Here is a 19895-nt window from a genome sequence, read left to right as displayed (position 1 = left end):
TATAAACCTCACTATATAATTGCCAGCTATTATTATTGTTATTAATATTATTATTAGTAAACACTAGAAGCAAAGTTTGCTGGCTGCTGCTAAGATGACTAAAAACTATTCTCTGCTCTACCAAAGCTCACAATCTTTTTGAAATCACCCCCAATGAGAGCTACTCAAGCTCTTCAAAAAATGAAAGGATGGTTAATCTGATTGGAATTGACACAGTCATTCCCAAAGGGTCATATCTAAATCAACTCTTATTCTTATTTTTGCACATGCAGATGGAGAGAGAATCACATACAGACAGACACATTTAAATTGAGGAGGGAGGGATGATGACACTTTCTTAAATAAAATGCAATCTACTTGAAGCTTCTGCTGGAAAAAAAAATGATACTATTCTGTAAATTCAATTAGTCTGTCTGGCTCTACTAAGTAATGTTTATAATGACACAAGGATCAATGCTGAATTATACCAACAGGGTTACCTTGTAGAAGGTGAATAAAAGGACAAAAGGTATTCACCACAATATCTCAAAACTTAAAAGACTTCTTCAAGTCGTATGTAAGACAAAAAGGGAAAAAATATCCCTTACAAAGATTCTAAAAGCTAAAAGTATTACAAGCAGGACACAGAGAAACTACTACTATGATTATTCATTAAATTCTAAGACATAATTTGCTTACATGACATCTACCATAATGAATTAATGAAATTATTAAGCAGTATAAAAACACACACTACATGTTGATAATTATAGTGTGTGACTGTATACAGACAAACTGCTTTCTACATTTGATCATTTTCAGTAACAAAATATGATGGCTATCAGAAATCAATAACAATATATTTCAGTAGGTGTAACTATCACTACTTGCTGATGACATGATAGTTTACTTCGAAAATGCCAGAGAATAAGCAGATGTTAGGTAAAATCCTTAAAAATCAACAGTATTTTTATATAATATACACAATAAAATAATAACATAAGAATAAAAGAAACAGGAATCTCATTCCCAATAACTACAAAATACACAAAATAACTGGGGTTCCATCCTCCAAAACATGTAAAAGATAAAATCAATTACAAAATGCTTAATGAAATAATGAAATTAATGAAACTTAAAACAGCTAGAGGAATGCCAATATAATAACAATGAAATACTACCAAATGTAATTTAGAGTTTTAATGCTATACCAATCAAATTGCCCAGGGGACAGTTTATAGAATTTGAAAAAATAATAAATCACGTAGAAAAACACAAGATCTAGAATATCAAAGGAAATGAGGGAAATGATAACAGTATCCAGGAATGAAAAAGGGATAGTACTTCCAGACCTCAAACTATATTATAAAACAGTAGTCAGCAAAGCCATCTGGTATTGGCTTAAAAAAATTAGGTATGTCAATGGAACAGACTGGACAAGGGAGAATCAGAAATTGTGGAACCCAGTATCTCAGTATTTAATAAAGTAGAAAACAAATTATGTAGAGGAAAGTTCTTTTTTTTTCATAAAAACTGCTGGAACAAATTATGCTTAAACCAATACCTTACATCATAATCCATAGTACATTCTAAACGGATATGTGACATTAAAATTAAAGAAATATAAAAATTAGATGAGGAACAGATCATATACAAAGAACAGAAACAATTGAAAAGATAAAATAAATAACTTTGATTACTTGAAATTGAAAAGCTTCTATATTAATAATACTAATGTATTTTGCATAATAAATTGTAGTAATCAAAAGGGAAAATGGTCTATAAAATTTCTCTGATAAGGGTTTAGTAGCCATGATATATATATACATATATATAATTTGTATCTATATATCTATATATATGACTATTAATATCTATTCCCCCATAGATAAGTAGTCAAAAGACATTCACAACACCATAAAAGAATCTACTTCATTACTAACAGTAAGAAAAATTCAAATCAAAACAACTTCGTACCCTACAAATTGGCAAAAATGACAAAACATGGCAACAGTAAATGTTGGAGAAAATGTGGAAAGGTAGGCACATCAATTCATTGTTGGTGGAGCTATAATATGGTACAACTATTTTGAAAAGCAATTTGGAATTATGCAAATAAATGTACATATCCTTTCAATCAGAGACTCAATTACTAGACATATACTCTAAAGACGCCATTGTTAAGATGAAAGTCCTTGTATGTATAAAAATATTTACAGGAGCACTTTTTTGTAATAGCTCAGAATTAGAAACAAAGTAGATGCCCATCAAATGGGGAATGCTTAACAAAGAATGGTAAAAGAATAAAATGGAATATTCTATAATATAAGAAATGATATATATTTTGAATGTAGAAAAGCATAGGAAAAAAAGATGTATATGAAATGATGAATAAGGGAAACAGAACCAAGAAAACAATATACAAAGTAACCACAATAATGCAAAGGAAAGAACCACAACAAAAAATCAAAAGTAAATATAACAAAATTATAAAAATCAAACAAGAATTCGATGAGGAGATATGAGGACACAAGCACCCTTTTGTGAAGATTAAGAGGTGCACAGGTACTACACACTGTACATGTTTTTGAAGTTTTTTCATTGCACTAATCAGTTGTCCTGACATTTTTTTCCCTCCAAAAATATTATATATTATATAGGGTGCCTCTCTGGGAAAGGAATTGGCAAGGATATTTGGGTAAAACATGGTGATGTATGAAACAGAAGATATCAATAAAAACTAACATACAACAAAATAGGCCTTTAAATGAAATTATTTCTCCATATTTTTCCTTTTATGAGACAAAAATTTATTCCCCATATACTAAGCTTACATGTGAAATAACAAACGTTTAATGTAGTCAAGTGAAGAACTATAACCAATGTGGGAAGAATGAGACTTTTCTACAGAATCCTAATATTTGGAAAATGATGCTTTCTCCCTGGAGAGAAACATTTCCTTTCCACAGCAACTATTATATCTGTTTCTTACCTTTCAGCCTGACACTGGAACTTAATCCTAAGTGAGCTCCTTCTCTCTTAGCCCACCTTCACAAATTCCTTTCCCTGATATAACCCCTAATGTGATGAAGACCAGATTCTTTGGTGGTACAGATTACTTTCTCTCCCAGTATAGATATCCTTTGAGCAATCCCATTCCTTCTTTTTCCATCCCAATTATTTTAGTTTCATATGAAAGAATTCCTAGTTGTGGCTCTGTTTACATTTATATCAAATATCCTGCTTCTCATAGGTTATAGATATGAAAAAACATTTTTAAAAAAGACTGTTATTTACAAAGATCCATTTTTGATGTTACTGTAAGAAGACCCAGCTGATAAACAAACTAAAATAACAATATTAGGATAATTTTTTTTAGGACTACAGATAAAATCTGGAAAGGAGAAATGTTAAGGATCTTATGCCATCTAATTTTTATTATTAAAAATGCTCACAGCCTGTGTAGTACTAATTTTTCAAATGAATGAAAAAAATATATCAGATTCCTCTTTGCTTTTTAGATTTCCCTTCCACTGAGATAAAAACTGATTTTCAAAAATTAATTGGAAATTCTCCTGAAGCAAGCATCAGCAAATAGAATCAAAGTAAAGATTATATATGAAATAGTACAAATGAGAATCAATCTAAAGATTACAAATTAAATAGAACATCTGAACATAAGTTGCACAGTGTGATATTCAACTCTACAAAAGCCAAAATAAAGTAACATTTTACTTTTCGCAGGCTCCTCATTCAGCAACTTCAGCTATGAAAACAGTAAGGCACCTGAAAGTAGGGCCCCCCTCCACCTTACATAAAACATCTCAGTAGGCCAAACAGAAACTACAACATCCATTAGTTAAAGCTCATATACTTTATTCATGCAAGAGTCCCATGGACTCTCACTCAAAAGCTACTTACTCATTTTACATTATTCTAACAAGGGAAATGATGATGATGATGATGACGATAATGACAGCATTTATATAGTGCCTACTTATGTGTCGGGCTCTGTACTATGTACGTTTACAAATATTTTCTCATTTAAATGCTACAAGGACTATTACTATGCACATTTTATAGATGAGGAAACTGAGGCAAAGAGAGATTGAGTGACTTGGATAAGATCAAATAGCTATTAAGTGTCTGTGGCTAGATTTGAACTTAGGTTTTCCCGAGTTCAGACCGAATACTCTACCTACTGCTCACCTAGTCTTTAAGCTCATAACAGAAGAGAAGCAGAAAATTAGATGGAAGGGTTACTAGAATTAAGAACACTGATAATAGTGAGAAATTACAGGAGAGAATCACAGAAAAGATAGATTTGTTATTTGTAGTTAGTTTTTGTGTGTGTGTGTGTGTGTGTGTGTGTGTTTTAAACTCAAAAAACACATTACTCTGAATCCATTTAATGTAGGGGTAAATTGTGCTAAACACCTTAAGAGCCTCCAAATACATTACTATATTACGACAGAGTACAATAACTTAGTATTCATTATGATAACCAAAAATCAATAGAAAGCTAAATTATGTGCCGTATATTATTACTACTTCTACTGAAGTCCTTCTCCAACACTTCATTCTGGAATGGATTCTCAGATTATTCTGAGATCCTTGGTTCTAGAAAGGTTATGCCAGTAGAGCACATATACCCAGTGTAATGGCTTGACCTGGGGATGGACTATATCTTAGCTTTCTGAGAATCAGATTAAGTAGAGGATAATGATTTTTTTGGCTAAAGCAAGTCTGTAGCAGCCCAGATGTCACTGCCATTAGAGGCTGGGAATGGTAGCTTAGGAAGCACTGCTGGTACCAGGTCAGAAGGTAGAGATTGCAGAAGCAGCATTTAATACCTGACTGGCTAATTGTCCCGGAGGCAGCAAGAGCACATGCAAAGCTAAGAGAGCTTTTTCTTAGGACCAGCATGCCTGTGCCTCTGATGATACTGAAAAAAAAAAAAACGTTCTGCATTTTCTCTGCTACCATTTCTTTGGGGACAGGTAGGTACTATTATTTCCCTACTACACTTGACTCTACTTTCAAGACTGTCTACTGGCTGACAGCCTGACCTGCTAGCTGGACACTGTATTTACTGCATTGTTCATTGTGCTAGGGAGGTCTGCCATCTTTCTCTAGGTGTCTTTTCACTCTTTCCCTATAACATCTGGAGCAGAGATGCTAAAGATGACTCATTATCCTTGGCTGAATAGCCACTCGGGCCACCATAACTCCCCTTGCTTCTCACTCTGACTCTTAAGATTGTGCTGCATCTTCCATAGCTCTGCAGAGGGGACATGATCCACAAATCCCATGTTGTCATTTTCCTTATGGGAAAATCTGGCCGTGTCACCTCCCTAACGCAGTCAATAAGCTCCAGTGGCTCACTGCTGTCCCTAGGGTGAGACAGAAATTCCCGTTTGGCTTGTACAGCTCACCAAAGCTGACCCAGACTTCTCTTCCCAACCTCACTGGTAATTATTGCCCCTCTCCCACACCGTGATTCACAGAAAATAGCCTTCTCTCTAGAAGGTTTTCTGGAGAAGAGCCTTCTTCTATCTTTGAGCCTTAGCCCTGGTTTTCACCAAGCCTGGAATCTACTTGTTCCTCCTCCCCTCCACTTCATGGATTTTCTCTTTTCTCCAGACACAGTTTGAACACTACTTTCTCCATGAAGCCGTTTGGTTTCCTATTTACTTTGCATTTATTTCTATCTATTTTCTTTATATATTGTATGAGTTTACATATATACTAATTTCTCAAAATGAAAATTATTTGAGAGTACAGATTATTTTATTCATTATAAATGCAGCCCCACCAATGTGGGGACAACTGAATTTTACCTTGTTTTTATTTGCATATATTCTGCAAACACATACTGTTTCTGAATTAGAATATAAGTTCCAAGAGAACAGGGATTGTTTCATTCTTTGGATATGTATATCTACCACCTAGCAAAACATCTGGCATACTGTTCCCATTTAATAAGTACCCAGACACTTTACTGCCTGCTTAATAAGTTCTTATTGATTGGAGATACTCTGATTAAGGAAGTGAATCAGGTAGCAAAGAACAAACTACAGGTATTTGCCAAGCTGGGGGACCACACCTAATCACTACCCCTATAAAGAAGCTATGATTTATACTGGTGGAAGGAATATTCCTATTGATGAAATCACAGATCTTTGATGTGTTGACATATGTCCTGTTTAAGAAGATATAAAAATGTATAATATGTTTTGTAAAGACTTTTGCCCCAGTTAAAATTTTAAAAGGTTTTGATTATTTTTTTAATTCAAGTTTTCTAAGATAACTGAAATTCTGAATCTTTCAAATAAATTATCTGGAGAGTTCATATAGGCTAACATTTCATTATTTTTAATCATGCCTGATAAAATATCTTTATTATGTTTGTACTTTCAGGACATAAATTCTACAAAAATTATTATTTTTTATTTATGCAAATAAATACACAAGATCGCTGCAAAACTTTAATTTAGGGATTTTTGGGGATCTGTGAAATTTTTTAAAATAATGAAAATTTAATATAATTGGTTCACTTTGGGACTTGTATGTGCCAAAATATTTGTGGCAGCCCTTTTTGTGGTGGCTAGAAACTGGAAAATGAATGGATGCCCATCAATTGGAGAATGGTTGGGTAAATTGTGATATATGAGTGTTACGGAATATTATTGTTCTGTAAGAAATGACCAGCAGAGAGACTTGGAAAGACTTACATGAACTGATGCTAAGTGAAATGAGCAGAACCAGGAGATTATTATACACTTCAACAACGATACTGTATGAGAATGTATTCTGATCGAAGTGCATATCTTCAACAAAGAGAAGATCTAATTCAGTTCCAATTGATCAATGATGGACAGAATCAGCTATACCCAGAGAAGAAACACTGGGAAATGAGCGTGAACTGTTTGCATTTTTGTTTTTCTTCAGGTTATTTTTACCTTCTGAATCCAATTCTTCCTGTGCAATAAGAGAACTTTTAGGTTCTGCACACATATATTGTATCTAGGATATATTATAACATATTTAACATGTATAAGACTGCCTGCCATCTAGGGGAGGGGACGAAGGGAGGGATGGGATAATGTAAAAAATTACCCATGTATGTGTACTGTCAATAAAAAGTTATAAAAAAAAAAGTTCAAATAAAAAAAAATAAGTGGTTCCCTTTGTAATCCTATGTGTTTTATTTTATAAACTTTATAACTTTATTTTGAGGAATCCATAAGTTTCATGATACTACCAAAGGGGCCCAGGACCCCAAAGAGGTTTTTAATCAAAAAGGTTAAAAACCTCTGTTTTAAGTAAATATTCTCTTTAACTGATGGTGAATAATAGTCATTCCAGATTATAGATTTAGAACTGGAAAGAATCTTGGAGTTTATCAAGTACATTACACAGATAAGAAAATTGAGATACAGAAAAGGGAGTTGCTCAGAGCCACAGTTATTAAAGACCACAAGTGCTTCCCAATAGGAGACTTGACCCTAGATTGTTCTGACTCCAAATTCAATATGCTTATTTTAGTGCATAGGCTTTTGGAATTTTTGCAGCCAGAAAGATCAGAGTAAAAACATTTAAGAATACTAGTTCATGAATCCAGCCATTCTGGAGAGCAATCTGGAATTATGCCCAAAAAGTTATCAAACTGTGCATACCCTTTGATCCAGCAGTGTTTCTATTGGGCTTATACCCCAAAGAGATACTAAAAAATGGAAAGGGACCTGTATGTGCCAGAATGTTTGTAGCAGCCCTGTTTGTAGTGGCTAGAAACTGGAAAATGAATGGATGTCCATCAATTGGAGAATGGCTGGGTAAATTGTGGTATATGAATGTTATGGAATATTATTGCTCTGTAAGGAATGACCAGCAGGATGAATACAGAGAGGCTTGGAGAGACCTACATGGACTGATGCTAAGTGAGATGAGCAGAACCAGGAGATCATTATACACTTCGACAACGATATTGTATGAGGATGTATTCTGATGGAAGTGGATTTCTATGACAAAGAGACTTAACTGAGTTTCAATGGATAAATGATGGACAGAAACAGCTACACCCAAAGAAGGAATACTGGGAAATGAATATGAACTATTTGCATTTTTGATTTTCTTCCCGAGTTATTTTTACCTTCTGAATCCAATTCTCCCTGTGCAGAGGGAGAACTGTTCGGATCTGCAAATATGTATTGTATCTAGGATATACTGCAACATATTTAACATATATAGGACTGCTTGCCATCTTGGGGGGGGGGGTGGAGAGAGGGAGGGGAAAAAAACGAAATATAAGCGATTGCAAGGGATAATGTTGTATAAAAATTATCCTGGCATGGATTCTGTCAATACAAAGTTATTATTAAATAAAATAAAATTTAAAAAAAAAAGAATACTAGTTCATGTTAACATTTTTAGTTTAAATGTATAGGGAAGTACATATCTCATTTTTAAAAATCCAGAAAAAATGACTTATATAACTTTTTTTCTGTCCAGAAAATACAAACAAATTTGGCTGCCTTTAAAAGGTTCCAGACTACTGTTAAACTAATTAGGATTGAGAAGAAACAGACCTTAACAAATTAGTGCAATGCTTCTGGCCTGAACATCACACATAAGAAGTGTGACCATAAAAAACAAAAACAAAAACAAAACAAAACAAAAAAGAAAAAAATTGATTTAACTATTTTCTCAATTTGTCTGAGATTCATACTCTCAAAATTCCTACCAATACATTTACTGGTTTTTGAGGACATGCTTAAAACAAATCCAGATAACTTGGAGCATGATGAATTTACTGGTTAACCTGAAAAGCCTTGAATCTTTCTCCTCGCCTCCAAACCCTTTCAAAACTCCATTTTCCCCAGTCTATCTTGGCTTATAAACAGACACAGAAGACTCTATGGAAGCTTATCTTTTTGATACTTTTCATATCACTACCCCTATTCCCTTCCCCTGAGTTAGTTACATTAGAAACTATCCTCTGCCCAAGCTTATATTTGCCAAAGTTTATTAAAGTATCCCAACAAAATAATATTTTGCTGTATATAAAGTAAGTACAATGGTACCTTAAGACCCTGAATGGGAATTAGGCAGTTCTGACCCAATTTTAGCATCAGTTACTTCATTAGCAAAACAGGAATAACAAGACTTAGAACAAATTCCCATTAAAATTCAGTGCTCTAATATGCTTCATATAATGTGAAAAATTCCCAGTTCAAGAGTATATGAAGAATAGGTAATAGAGCATAGGATTTATGATTAGAAGAACTGTGGTTATTTTTGTAGGGAAGGGAGAGGAAGTCATTGGAGACAGGCAGATCAAGTCTGAACAGTTTTCTACTACTATATTAAATGATGCCTGAATGACTTAGAGAGGGAGAAAAGAAATGCTCTGGGAAGAATATGTTCCTTAGGAAAATGGTTTTATAGTCACCACAGTTATCTATTTTGTAAAGCAGAAGCTCAATCCAATTTGAACTACAGACCTTAGAAAACAGATAAAAGTACTGCTTTTAAAATAACTAGGAATAAATACTGTAGGAGGTCAAAAGAGGCAACACTCAGGAAGATAAGATATGTCTTTCTGTTCCTGCTAAGCTATTAATTCAATATTCAAAATGGATATGTAGGTAGTCACGTACTTGCTATTAAGAAAAGCAAGGCTGCAAACAAATCTCATACAAAGATGCGTGGTCTGGGAACTTGTGTCTCACTAAATTGATCTTCACAGTTAGTAGCATTAAATTAAATTCTTGTAGGAGAACAATGAAAGGAGTAAAGGGAATATAGATATGTCTAATGCCAGTGAGAGATGATCAAAATGAAATCAACTAGTTTCATACCTGCTCTTTAAAATCTTACTTAAAATAAAATTCTCACTGCTTTCTTACTTACCAATATTTTGATAAAAGTAATTTATTTCATGTACCATAACTTGTCTGAGTCCATTTGATCCTTCTAATTTGTTTTTTACCTGTCCATTAACTTTTTTTAGGTGTAAAAAATTTTATTCCACTTGATTACCTTCAAGAATATGACATTTATATAAAAACTTTTCACTATGTACAACTCTTAAATAATTTACATAAAATAATCAACAGGTCTACTATCGTTTTCTCGAGAGTCGGAAAATCAAGGGTTTTGGTGTCTATTACCTAGTGAGTCAATTTTCATTTGATAAGCATTAAAAGAAAAATCTGTGTTAAAAATCTCTGTGTTAGATAAACTAGTGAAATCTTAGAATGGACTGCAGGGGACACTAATGGAACACAATGCAAAGAGATACAGTGTCTGGAATGAAATAAGGTGAGCCTAGTGTCTTGTGTTTAAAAGGTGTACAAGGGATTCAGAAAACAAAGCTTCTTTGCTGTCCTTTCCTCTCTGAGTTGAAACTGAAAACTATGAGGCAGCTGGCTAAGTATTGCAGTGGTTGGAAAGCTGGGCCTAAAGTCAGGAAGATCTGAGTTCAAATCCAACCGCAGACACTTATTTTCTATGTAACATCAGTCAAGGCTCTTCACCTCTGAATGTTTCAGTACCCTCTATTATAAAATGTTATATATAACATCCCCTACCTTGCATTACAGGGTCATTGTGAACGTCAATTGAGCAAAGCATTTAATACAGTGCCTGGAACACAGGAGAGGCTATGTAAATGCTGATTTCTTTTCCTTCCCTGGTATTCTGATTCCACATATAAGAATTTCAGTATCAGATGGGAGGGAGACAACTGGGTAGATACATTTGAAGGTAAGATTGTAGGTAAAAGAACAAAATAATTTCACATCTTTCCTATCACTTTATAACATAGAAATGACCATAAGCTCTGACTACTTCTCTCTCTACCCCCTCTACCATGATATCAGTAATTTAGAAAACCACAAATTAACATTATATATGTTTTATTTATTTTGTTAGACATTTCCCCATTGGATCAGGCAGCACTAAGGAGTTTTGGGCCTGCTGGCAGAATTTGATGCCTCTGTTCTACACTGCCCAGGTATGGATTAGCCTATTTAGACTATCTCTCTGAGTTTCTTTACTACTCTGAGGTGTCCTGATAGTCTAGAACCCAAAGATAAAAGAGATATTGAAAGAATACATCAATCAACTCCTGAAAGAGACCTCTAAATGAAAACTCCCAGGAATACTCTAGTCAAGTTTCAGAGCTCCCAGGTCAAGGAAAAAATATTGCAAGCAGTCAAAAAGAAACAATTCAGATATTGTGGAGTTACAATAAAGATCATACAAGATTTAGTAGTTTCCACATTAAAAGACTGGAGGTCTTGGAATATAATATTCCAGAAGGCAAAGGATCTAGGATTACAACCAAGAATAACTTCTCCAGCAAATCCTCCAGGAGAATCTTTCAGGGGAAAAAAGATATTTGATGAAATAGAGAACATTCAAGCATTCCTGATTAAAAAAAAAAAAAAAAAAAAAGACTAGAGCTAAATAGACAATATAACTTTCAATACAAGAATCAAAAGAAGCATACTCTTTTTTAAAGTAAAAGAGAAATCAAAAGGCAATCAATAAGGTTAAAATTTTACATTGCCATGTGGGAAGAGGGTATTTGTAATTCCTAAAAACTTTTTATTATTATTAGGGCAGTTAGAAGAAGTATACATAGACAGAAGGCACAGGTATAAGATAATTTTGATAGGATGATTTCAAAAAAAATTAAGTTAAGGAGTGAAAAGGATACACTGGGAGAAGAAGGTAGGGAGAAGAAGAAGGAGGAAATTATCTCACATAAAAGAGGAATGAAAAGAACAGCTTTTCCAATGAAAGGGAAAATGAAGTGGATATAGTGGGCAACACCTGAACCTTATTCTCACTAGAATTGACTCAAAAAGGGAATAATAATATACAAAATCAGTTGGCTATAGAAATCTATCTCAAACTCAGGGAAACAGGAGAAAGGAACAAAAGAAAGGAGGAAGACTAATAAAAGGCAAGGCATATTAAGGAAGGTTGTGGTCAAAAGCAAAACAGACTTTGGAGGAAAAATAGAATAAAAAGAAAAAGAGAACATAAACAGGGAAAAAATAGGATAGAGGGAAGTATACAATAATTATCACAACTGTGAATATGAATGGGATGAATTCACCCTAGAAAGAAAGAATAGCAGAATGGATTAAAAACCAGCATCTAGTAAAATGTTCTTTATATGAAACACTCTTGAAACACAAAGACACATAGAGCAAAGGTAAGAAGCACAATTATTATGTTCCAGCTAAATAAATTTAAAAAAAAAGCAGGGGTAGTAATCATGAACTCAGACAGAGTAAAAGCAAAAAGTAGCCCTAACTAAATTAGATAAACAGGGAAGTGATACTTTGCTTTGTATCACAAAGTATATGTCACCCGACAGTATAACGCCTAAATTCTTTTTTTTTCCCCTGAGTCAACTGAGGTTAAGTGACTTGCCCAGGATCACACAGTCAGGAAACGTTAAGTGTCTAAAGCCACATTTGAACTTAAGTCCTCCTGAGTTCAGAGCTAATACTCTATCCACTGCGCCATCTAGCGGCTTCTAACACCCAAATTTTTAAAGGAAAAGTTAAATGAGTTATAAGAAGAAATAATAAAACTATACTCCTAGGGAACTTATGCCATCTCAGAATGAGACAGATCTAATCATAAAATAAACATGAAAAAGTTAAGGAAATGAATACAATTTTAGAAAAGATAAATGATAGAAAACTGAATGACAATACAGAGTATACCCTTTTCTCAGTTGTACATGGCACCTTCATAAAAACTGACCATGTTTTAGGACATTAAAAACTTCACAACCAAATGCAGAAAAGCAGAAATTAAATGACTCCTTTATACATCATACTGTAATAAATATTACAATCAATAAAAGTCTATAGTAACATAAATCATGGAAGCCAAATTATGTAATCCTAAAGAATGTGGGCTGAAAAACAACTCATAGAAATAATAATTTAATTAAAGTGAATGATAACAATGAGACAATATGCAAAAACTTTATACAGACAAAGCAGTACCAAAGGAAAAATTTCTATCTCTAACTGCTTACATTAATAAAGAGAGAAAAAGCACATCAATGAATTAGACATATAACTAAAACAATTAGACAAAGAACAAATTAAAAAATCCCAATTAAATGCCAAATTGAAAATTGTGAAAGTCAGAGATAAGATTAATAAAGTTAAAAGTAAGAAAATCACCAAACAGATAATAAAATTAGAAACTGATTTTATGGGGTGAGGGAAGAGAGAATCCAATAAAATAAACCATTTATTAATTTGATTTTTTTTAAAAGAAGAAAACCGGAGCAGCTAGATGGTACAGTGGATAGAGCACCAGCCCTGAAGTCAGGAGGACCTGATTTCAAATCTGGCGGCAGACAATTAACACTTCCTAACTGTGTGACTCTGGGCAAGTCACTTAACCCCAATTGCCTTGAGGTTGGGGGGGGGGGTGAAAGGGGGGAGAAGAAAAACCAAATTACCAGTATCAAAAATGAAAAGGGTGAATTTACCACCAATAGATAGAATTAAAGCAATTAGTAGAAACTATCTGGCCCAATTATAGGCCAATAAATCTAAATAAATGGATGAATATTTGCAAAAATATAAATTTCCTAAATTAACAGAAATATAATATTTAGATAATTCTATCTTAGAAAAAGAAATAGAACAAATCATAAACAAACTCCCTAAAAAAATCTTTGATGGATTAACAAGTGAATTCTACCAAACATTTAAAGAATTAATTCCTATGTAAAGTAACAAGAAAAACAAGCAAAGAAAGAATCCAGTCAGATTCCTTTTATAACACAAATATGGTACTGATACCTAAACCAGGAAGAGCAAAAAACAGAGAAATTTCTTTGATGAATATTAATTAATGCAAAAGATATTCACAAAGAGAATACAACAATATTTAACACAGATCATACACTATGACTAAATAAGCTTTATACCAGGAAAGCTGGACTGGTTCAACATTAGGAAAATTCTAAGCATAACTGACCATATCAATTAAAAAAATAGAAATCATATAATTATCTCAATAGAAACAGAAAGAGCTTTTGAAAAAAATGCAACATTCCTTTCTTACAGTTTTCTTTAACATGAATATTATTATCTCTCTGAAACCATCAGCAAGCATTATCTGTAATGGGGATAAGCTAAAAACTTTTCCAATAAGATAAGAGTTCTCGTGAAGTAAGGATGCCCATTATCTCCACTGTTACTCAATTTTGTCCCTAAAAATGCTAGCTATGACAATAAGAGAAGAAAAAGAAACTAAACTTGAATAAGCAATGAGGAAACAAAACTATCACTCTGCAGATGTTATGATCATAAACTTGGAAAATCCTAGAGAATGAACTTAAAAAACTTCCTGAAATAGTTAACAAATAGTTAACAATGTTAGCAAAAATTAAATAGGATATAAAATAAATCCACTTAAATCATATGATTTTTATATATTACCAACAAAATCCAGCAAGAAGCAATATAAAGAGAAATTCCATTTAAAATCACTACAGACAAAATAAAACACTTGGAATTTCTACCTGACAAAAAAACTCCAGGAACTATATGAACACAATTACAAAACTTTTTTTATCCAAAGTCAGATCTAAACAACTAGAAAAATATTTATTGTTCATGGGTAGGCTGAACCAATATTGTAAAATGACAATTCTACCTAAATTAACTTACTTATTCAGTGCCATATCAAACTAAAAAAGAATTATTTTAGAGAACTAGAAAAAAATATCAAAATTCATCTGAAAAAATAAAAGGACAATTAAGGAAGACGTGGTTTAGCAATACCAGATGTCAAACTATATTACAAAGTGGTTATCACCAACACAATCTGGTACTGGTTAAGAAACAGAATGGTGGATCAGTGGTATAGATTACATATACCATACACAATAGTAAATGAACATGATAATCTAGTATTTGACAACCCAAAGGTCCAAGCTTTTGGGACAAGAATTCACTATTTGACAAAAACTTCTGGGAAAACTAGAAAGCAGCTTGGTAGAAACAAAATATTGACTAACTTCTCATACCATATACTGAAATTATATCAAAATGGACATATGATTTAGAATAAAAAGTGGTATTATAAGCTAATTAGAAAAATATGGACTATTTTACCTGTCAGATTTATGGATAGTGAAAAAACTTATGACTAAAGAAGAGATAAAACATTATAGAATGTAAAATGGATAATTTTGATAATATTAAATTTAAAAGTTTTTGCACAAACAAAACCAATACAGCTAAAATTAAAGGCACACAGGAAACTTGGAAATTTTTTTCTCTAAATTTCTCTGAGAAAGACCTCATATCTCAAATAGAAAGTCACTTGAGAAAAGTTTACAAAAATATGTCATTATCCAGTTGATAATCAAAGGAAATGAAGAAAAAGTGTTTAGAAAAAGAAATCAAAGCTATTTAATCATATGAAAAAATGTTCTAAATCACTACTGATTAGAAAAATGCAAATTAAAACCACTCTGGGATGCCATCTCACATTTATCAGATTGGCTAACAAAACAGAAAGAGAGAACATTGAACACAGTAACAATATTTTATGTTGATCAACTGCAATGACTTAGCTATTCTTAGCAATAACAACGTTCCAAAACAGTTCTGAAAGACTTATGAACAAAAATGCTAATCACCTTCAAAGAAAGAACTGAGACTGCTTTCCTTTTGCAACATGGCTAATATGGAAAGGTTTTGTATGACAATACATGTATAATTTATAACAAATTGCTTGCCTTTTCAAAAAGTGGAAGAGGGAGAAGAGAAGGGAGAGAATTTGGAATTCAAAAAAATTTTTTAAAGTATGTTAAATTTTTTGTTTATGTGTAATTGAGAAAATATAAAAAATAAATGAGGAAAAAAATCACTGTGATTAATTATTTTCAATTAATACATCAATGAAAGAATGTTGGTGATGAGATAGGTATTTCCTAACTTTTATTTTTTTCCAATAACAAGCATTTATTTTCTCTCCCTTCCATCTTACCTAAATTGAAAACAAAACAAAACAAAAGAAGTCATAACAAAGCCCTCGTATCAAACATGCATAGTCAAACAAAATAAATTCCCACACTGGCCATTTCCAAAAATGGCGACTCATTCTACATTGATTCCATCACCTCTTGGGAGATAAATAGCATGATTCATCAATAGTTCTTTGGGATCATTATCGCACAAAGTCTTAAGACTTTCAAAATTTATTATATTGTTCTGGAATAAATTATATTTTTCACTTTGTTCTGCTCACTTTACTCTCTATCATTTCATATAAGCCTTGCCAAGTTTTTCTGCAATTTCAAAATGTCTTATAGGATAATAATATTACATCACCTTCAGGAGTCATAATTTGCCCAGCCATTCCTTAACTGATGGACACCCAATTAATTTCCAATTCTCACCACTACAAAAAGAGCAGCAATACATACTTTTCTATGTATGGGTTTTTCTTACTCTTTCTTTATTCTTTGGAATATAGGTCTAGAGTTGGTACCACTAATTCAAAGGGTATGGATAATGATAACTTTTTCCGGGATAGTTCCAAATTGCTTTCTAGAATGTTTGCACCAATTCACAGCTTCAATAATATATTAATGTGTCTGCTTTCCCACAGTCCCTCAGATGTTTAATTTTCTTTTTTTGGTCAACTTTGCTAATCTGATGGATATAAGGTAGAACTGCAGAAGTGAATTACCATGCATTTCTCTATCACTATTTTGAAGTATTTTTCATTTGGTTGACAGCTTTGAAACTCTTTTTATAGACTTTGATCATTTATTGATAAAGGAACTGCTCTTATTTCTTATAAATTTGAATCTATTCTTTGTATATCTTGGAAATGGGACCTCTGAGAAATTTACTATAAAGATCTGTTTCCCAGATAACTGTTTTTATCTTAATTTTAAATGACTTGGTTCTGTTTGTAAAATAAATAAATAGCATCATGTAATAAAAATTATCTTTTACAGCTTGAAATCTTTTCTGTCTCCTTTTTGGTTATGAATTCTTACCTACTCCACAGATCTAAAGGCAATATCTTCCTTGCTCCTTTGTTTATGATGTGACCTTTTAATCTAATAAATATAATTTCCCTTTGAAGGATTTATATGTTACATCATTTGGTGCATCTAAGTTAAGTACTGATATTAATTCATTTTTTATATTTCCTTTAAGAATAATCTAGTTTCCCTGTTTTATCTCTTTTAATCAAGTCTAATTTTGCTTTTGCTTTTTTATGAATTCATGTACTTTTTTTTTAAAGTTCAACTTGAAGTATAATAAATTTTGTTTCAATCCCTTATTTTAACTATGAATTTTCCTGTATCAAGTTTATCTTGAAAAATATCATATTATTGGATTCTGCTTTCTGATATATTCTATCTATTGGAAGAGTCTTATTGCTGAGTGTACCTTATTCATTTTGACAGGTGTTATCACTAATGTTATATTCTTCCCAACACTCTACTCACATACATTTTTCCCTTCTTTTTGTTTTCCTCCCTCCATTTTACAAAGAGCAAATAACATGCAGATTTATATTCTCTCTCCATTCTCCTACCCTTCTTCAGTTCACTTTTACCAGATACTAATTCTTAACCTTTATTTTTGTTTAAACTCATTTCAAAGGCTAGAGTTTATTTTGCTTATAAGTAATCCCTCATCAACTCTATTCTTTCTTTTATTTCTGCTTTTTTATACATTTCAAAATTTCTACCCAGGTCTGTTTTTCTCGAGGCATATCTGCAATTCCTCTATTTCATTAAAGATCTATTTTCCTACTTGGTCTGGTATTCTTCCTTAATCTTGCTATAAGACACCATGATCAATGGATTCATTCAGGAAGTAGATCATTGTTGTTAGGTAATTATAGTTACAAAACTGCTGTGTAACAGTGATGCCCTGTGAGCCTGCTGGAATGTTTACACCTCCTGGCTCCTCCATGTAAAACTTTGTCTTCTTCCTCTTTTAGCCATCACTTAGAGATTCTAGCCCTACATCTTAGATGCTTCTCTTCTGCTGTTTTATACACATCTGCCTAGCAAAGCCATAAGATTTTTAAGGATAGGGTCTGTTTTTTACTTTCCTATCCCCAAAGTCCAGATCAGCACCTTATTGTGCATTTTAAAAAATTGCTGTATAAATATGTATACATATAATGGATTTAACATGTATTTCAACATATTTAACATGTATTAGCCTACCTACCAGCTAGGGAGGGATTGGGGAGAAGGTGGGGAAAATTTGAAACAAAAGGCTTTGCAAGAATCAATGTTGGAAAAATTACCCCTTGTAAATAAATAAATAAAAATAAAATAAATTGCTGAAGTAGGACTCCAAGTGGCTCTCTGTGCATACCTCTTATGCTCTTCTAAATTTGAACCTGTATTACTGTAACTGATGAGTCATGTCTGACTATCTGTGACTCCATAGACTACATTGTCCATGAGGTTTTTCTGGAAAGAATATTGGAGTCATTAACCATTTCTTTTCCAATGGATTAAGACAAACAAAGGTTAAGTGACTTGCCAGGATCATACAGCTAGTAGGTGTTGGATTTAAAGTCAAGTCTTACTGACTTCGAGCCCAACTTTCTACCCACTAAGCTAGCTAGCAGCTTCTAGACAGACTAGACAGATATTCAGTATCTGAGACCATATTTGAACTGAAGGCTTCCTGACTCCAGGCTCAGCCCTTTACAGGCTGATCCTTTGAAATGCCTCAAATCTGTGTGCTGGGTGGCTGTTCTCCAGAAACCTGAGTTTTAAGGAATAACAGTGCTAGTACATTAAAAATGATCCAACATTCATTCATTGGTTCACATTAACTAGGATTTTGCCACAAAATACAGAAATGTAGTTTGAAATTTCTAGCTCCAGAATAGTGGGCCTCACATCCAAATGGGGGCTTACATCTTTCCCCCCAGATTAATCTTATAGGAGAAACTGCCAAGAAGTAAGGAAATGCTCAAACTTATCAAACAAAGAGATGGAAGGATATGGCCAAACCTATAGTGGAATTCTTTTAGACTAAATGGAAGAAAGATCAAGAGAAAATACTTTGTTTTGCAGTCTCTTATCAGCTACAGGTGTTTAGTCTGATACTTTGATTTGACCAGTTTGATTTCAAAAAGAGTCCCTTTAAAGATATAAAAATACTTTGTATTTATACAGAGCTTTCTTTCAAAGATCACTGGCATGTTCATATGTACAATATATCATTTTTCTCTTTTTAATTATATGCTGCTGCAGATGCTAACATCTAATAAAAAAAAGAGCTATCTCTACCAGCATTCTCTTTTGCCATTTGCAATTAATTGGAAGACTTTATGAGTGAAAATAAACTGCAGATATAATTTTTTGTGAGCAAATTAAGTACATAAAACTACAACATGTCTGAAATCTGGCTATAGAAAGTTAAACTAGGAACAGATTTTTAGAAAGCACTAAAAATATTAAAGATTTTGAATAAATATTGAATTGGGCTTACACATATACATATATTATTATCCATTTTGTATTGTACAAATATTGAATTTACCATAAGAAATTTTCAATTTTAATTAGAAGCTACCTTATATTTTGAAATATCCCAGTTGTGAACTATCCGTGCTGGGATAAGAAAATGGTCATCCACGTGACAGCTACTGCAGTAATACCATCCACTATAACTGCACACCTTGGCTTTTCCATTGGACAGACCTATGGATCGCTGACAGCCTGTTGGAGGGAAAAAAAAAGAAGGAAACATTCTATGTTTATTGCTACCATCATCATAATATCTCAGAAATTGGTACAGCAAAGTGTAGTAGCAAGACCTCAATTCAAATCCTGGCCCTGCTACTTAGTAGCTATGTCC

At 32.8% G+C, this 19895-nt stretch overlaps 1 protein-coding gene across 2 annotated transcripts in view; it reads right to left on the bottom strand.

Moving 5' to 3' along the window:
• PLEKHM3 (pleckstrin homology domain containing M3) overlaps positions 1 to 19895 on the bottom strand; it is a 198615-nt gene that overhangs the window by 112803 nt on the left and 65917 nt on the right. For both annotated transcript variants that reach the window (XM_051983665.1, XM_051983666.1), the window contains one exon: positions 19611 to 19756. In XM_051983665.1, the coding sequence (XP_051839625.1) occupies positions 19611 to 19756 (146 nt within the window). The remainder of the gene's footprint in view (positions 1 to 19610; positions 19757 to 19895) is intronic.

The sequence above is a fragment of the Antechinus flavipes genome, chromosome 3, assembly GCF_016432865.1.
Source record: "Antechinus flavipes isolate AdamAnt ecotype Samford, QLD, Australia chromosome 3, AdamAnt_v2, whole genome shotgun sequence".
In the NCBI taxonomy this organism is placed as follows: Eukaryota; Metazoa; Chordata; class Mammalia; order Dasyuromorphia; family Dasyuridae; genus Antechinus; species Antechinus flavipes.
Note: the sequence above shows the minus strand (reverse complement) of the source record. Positions and strands in the feature narration are given on the sequence as shown.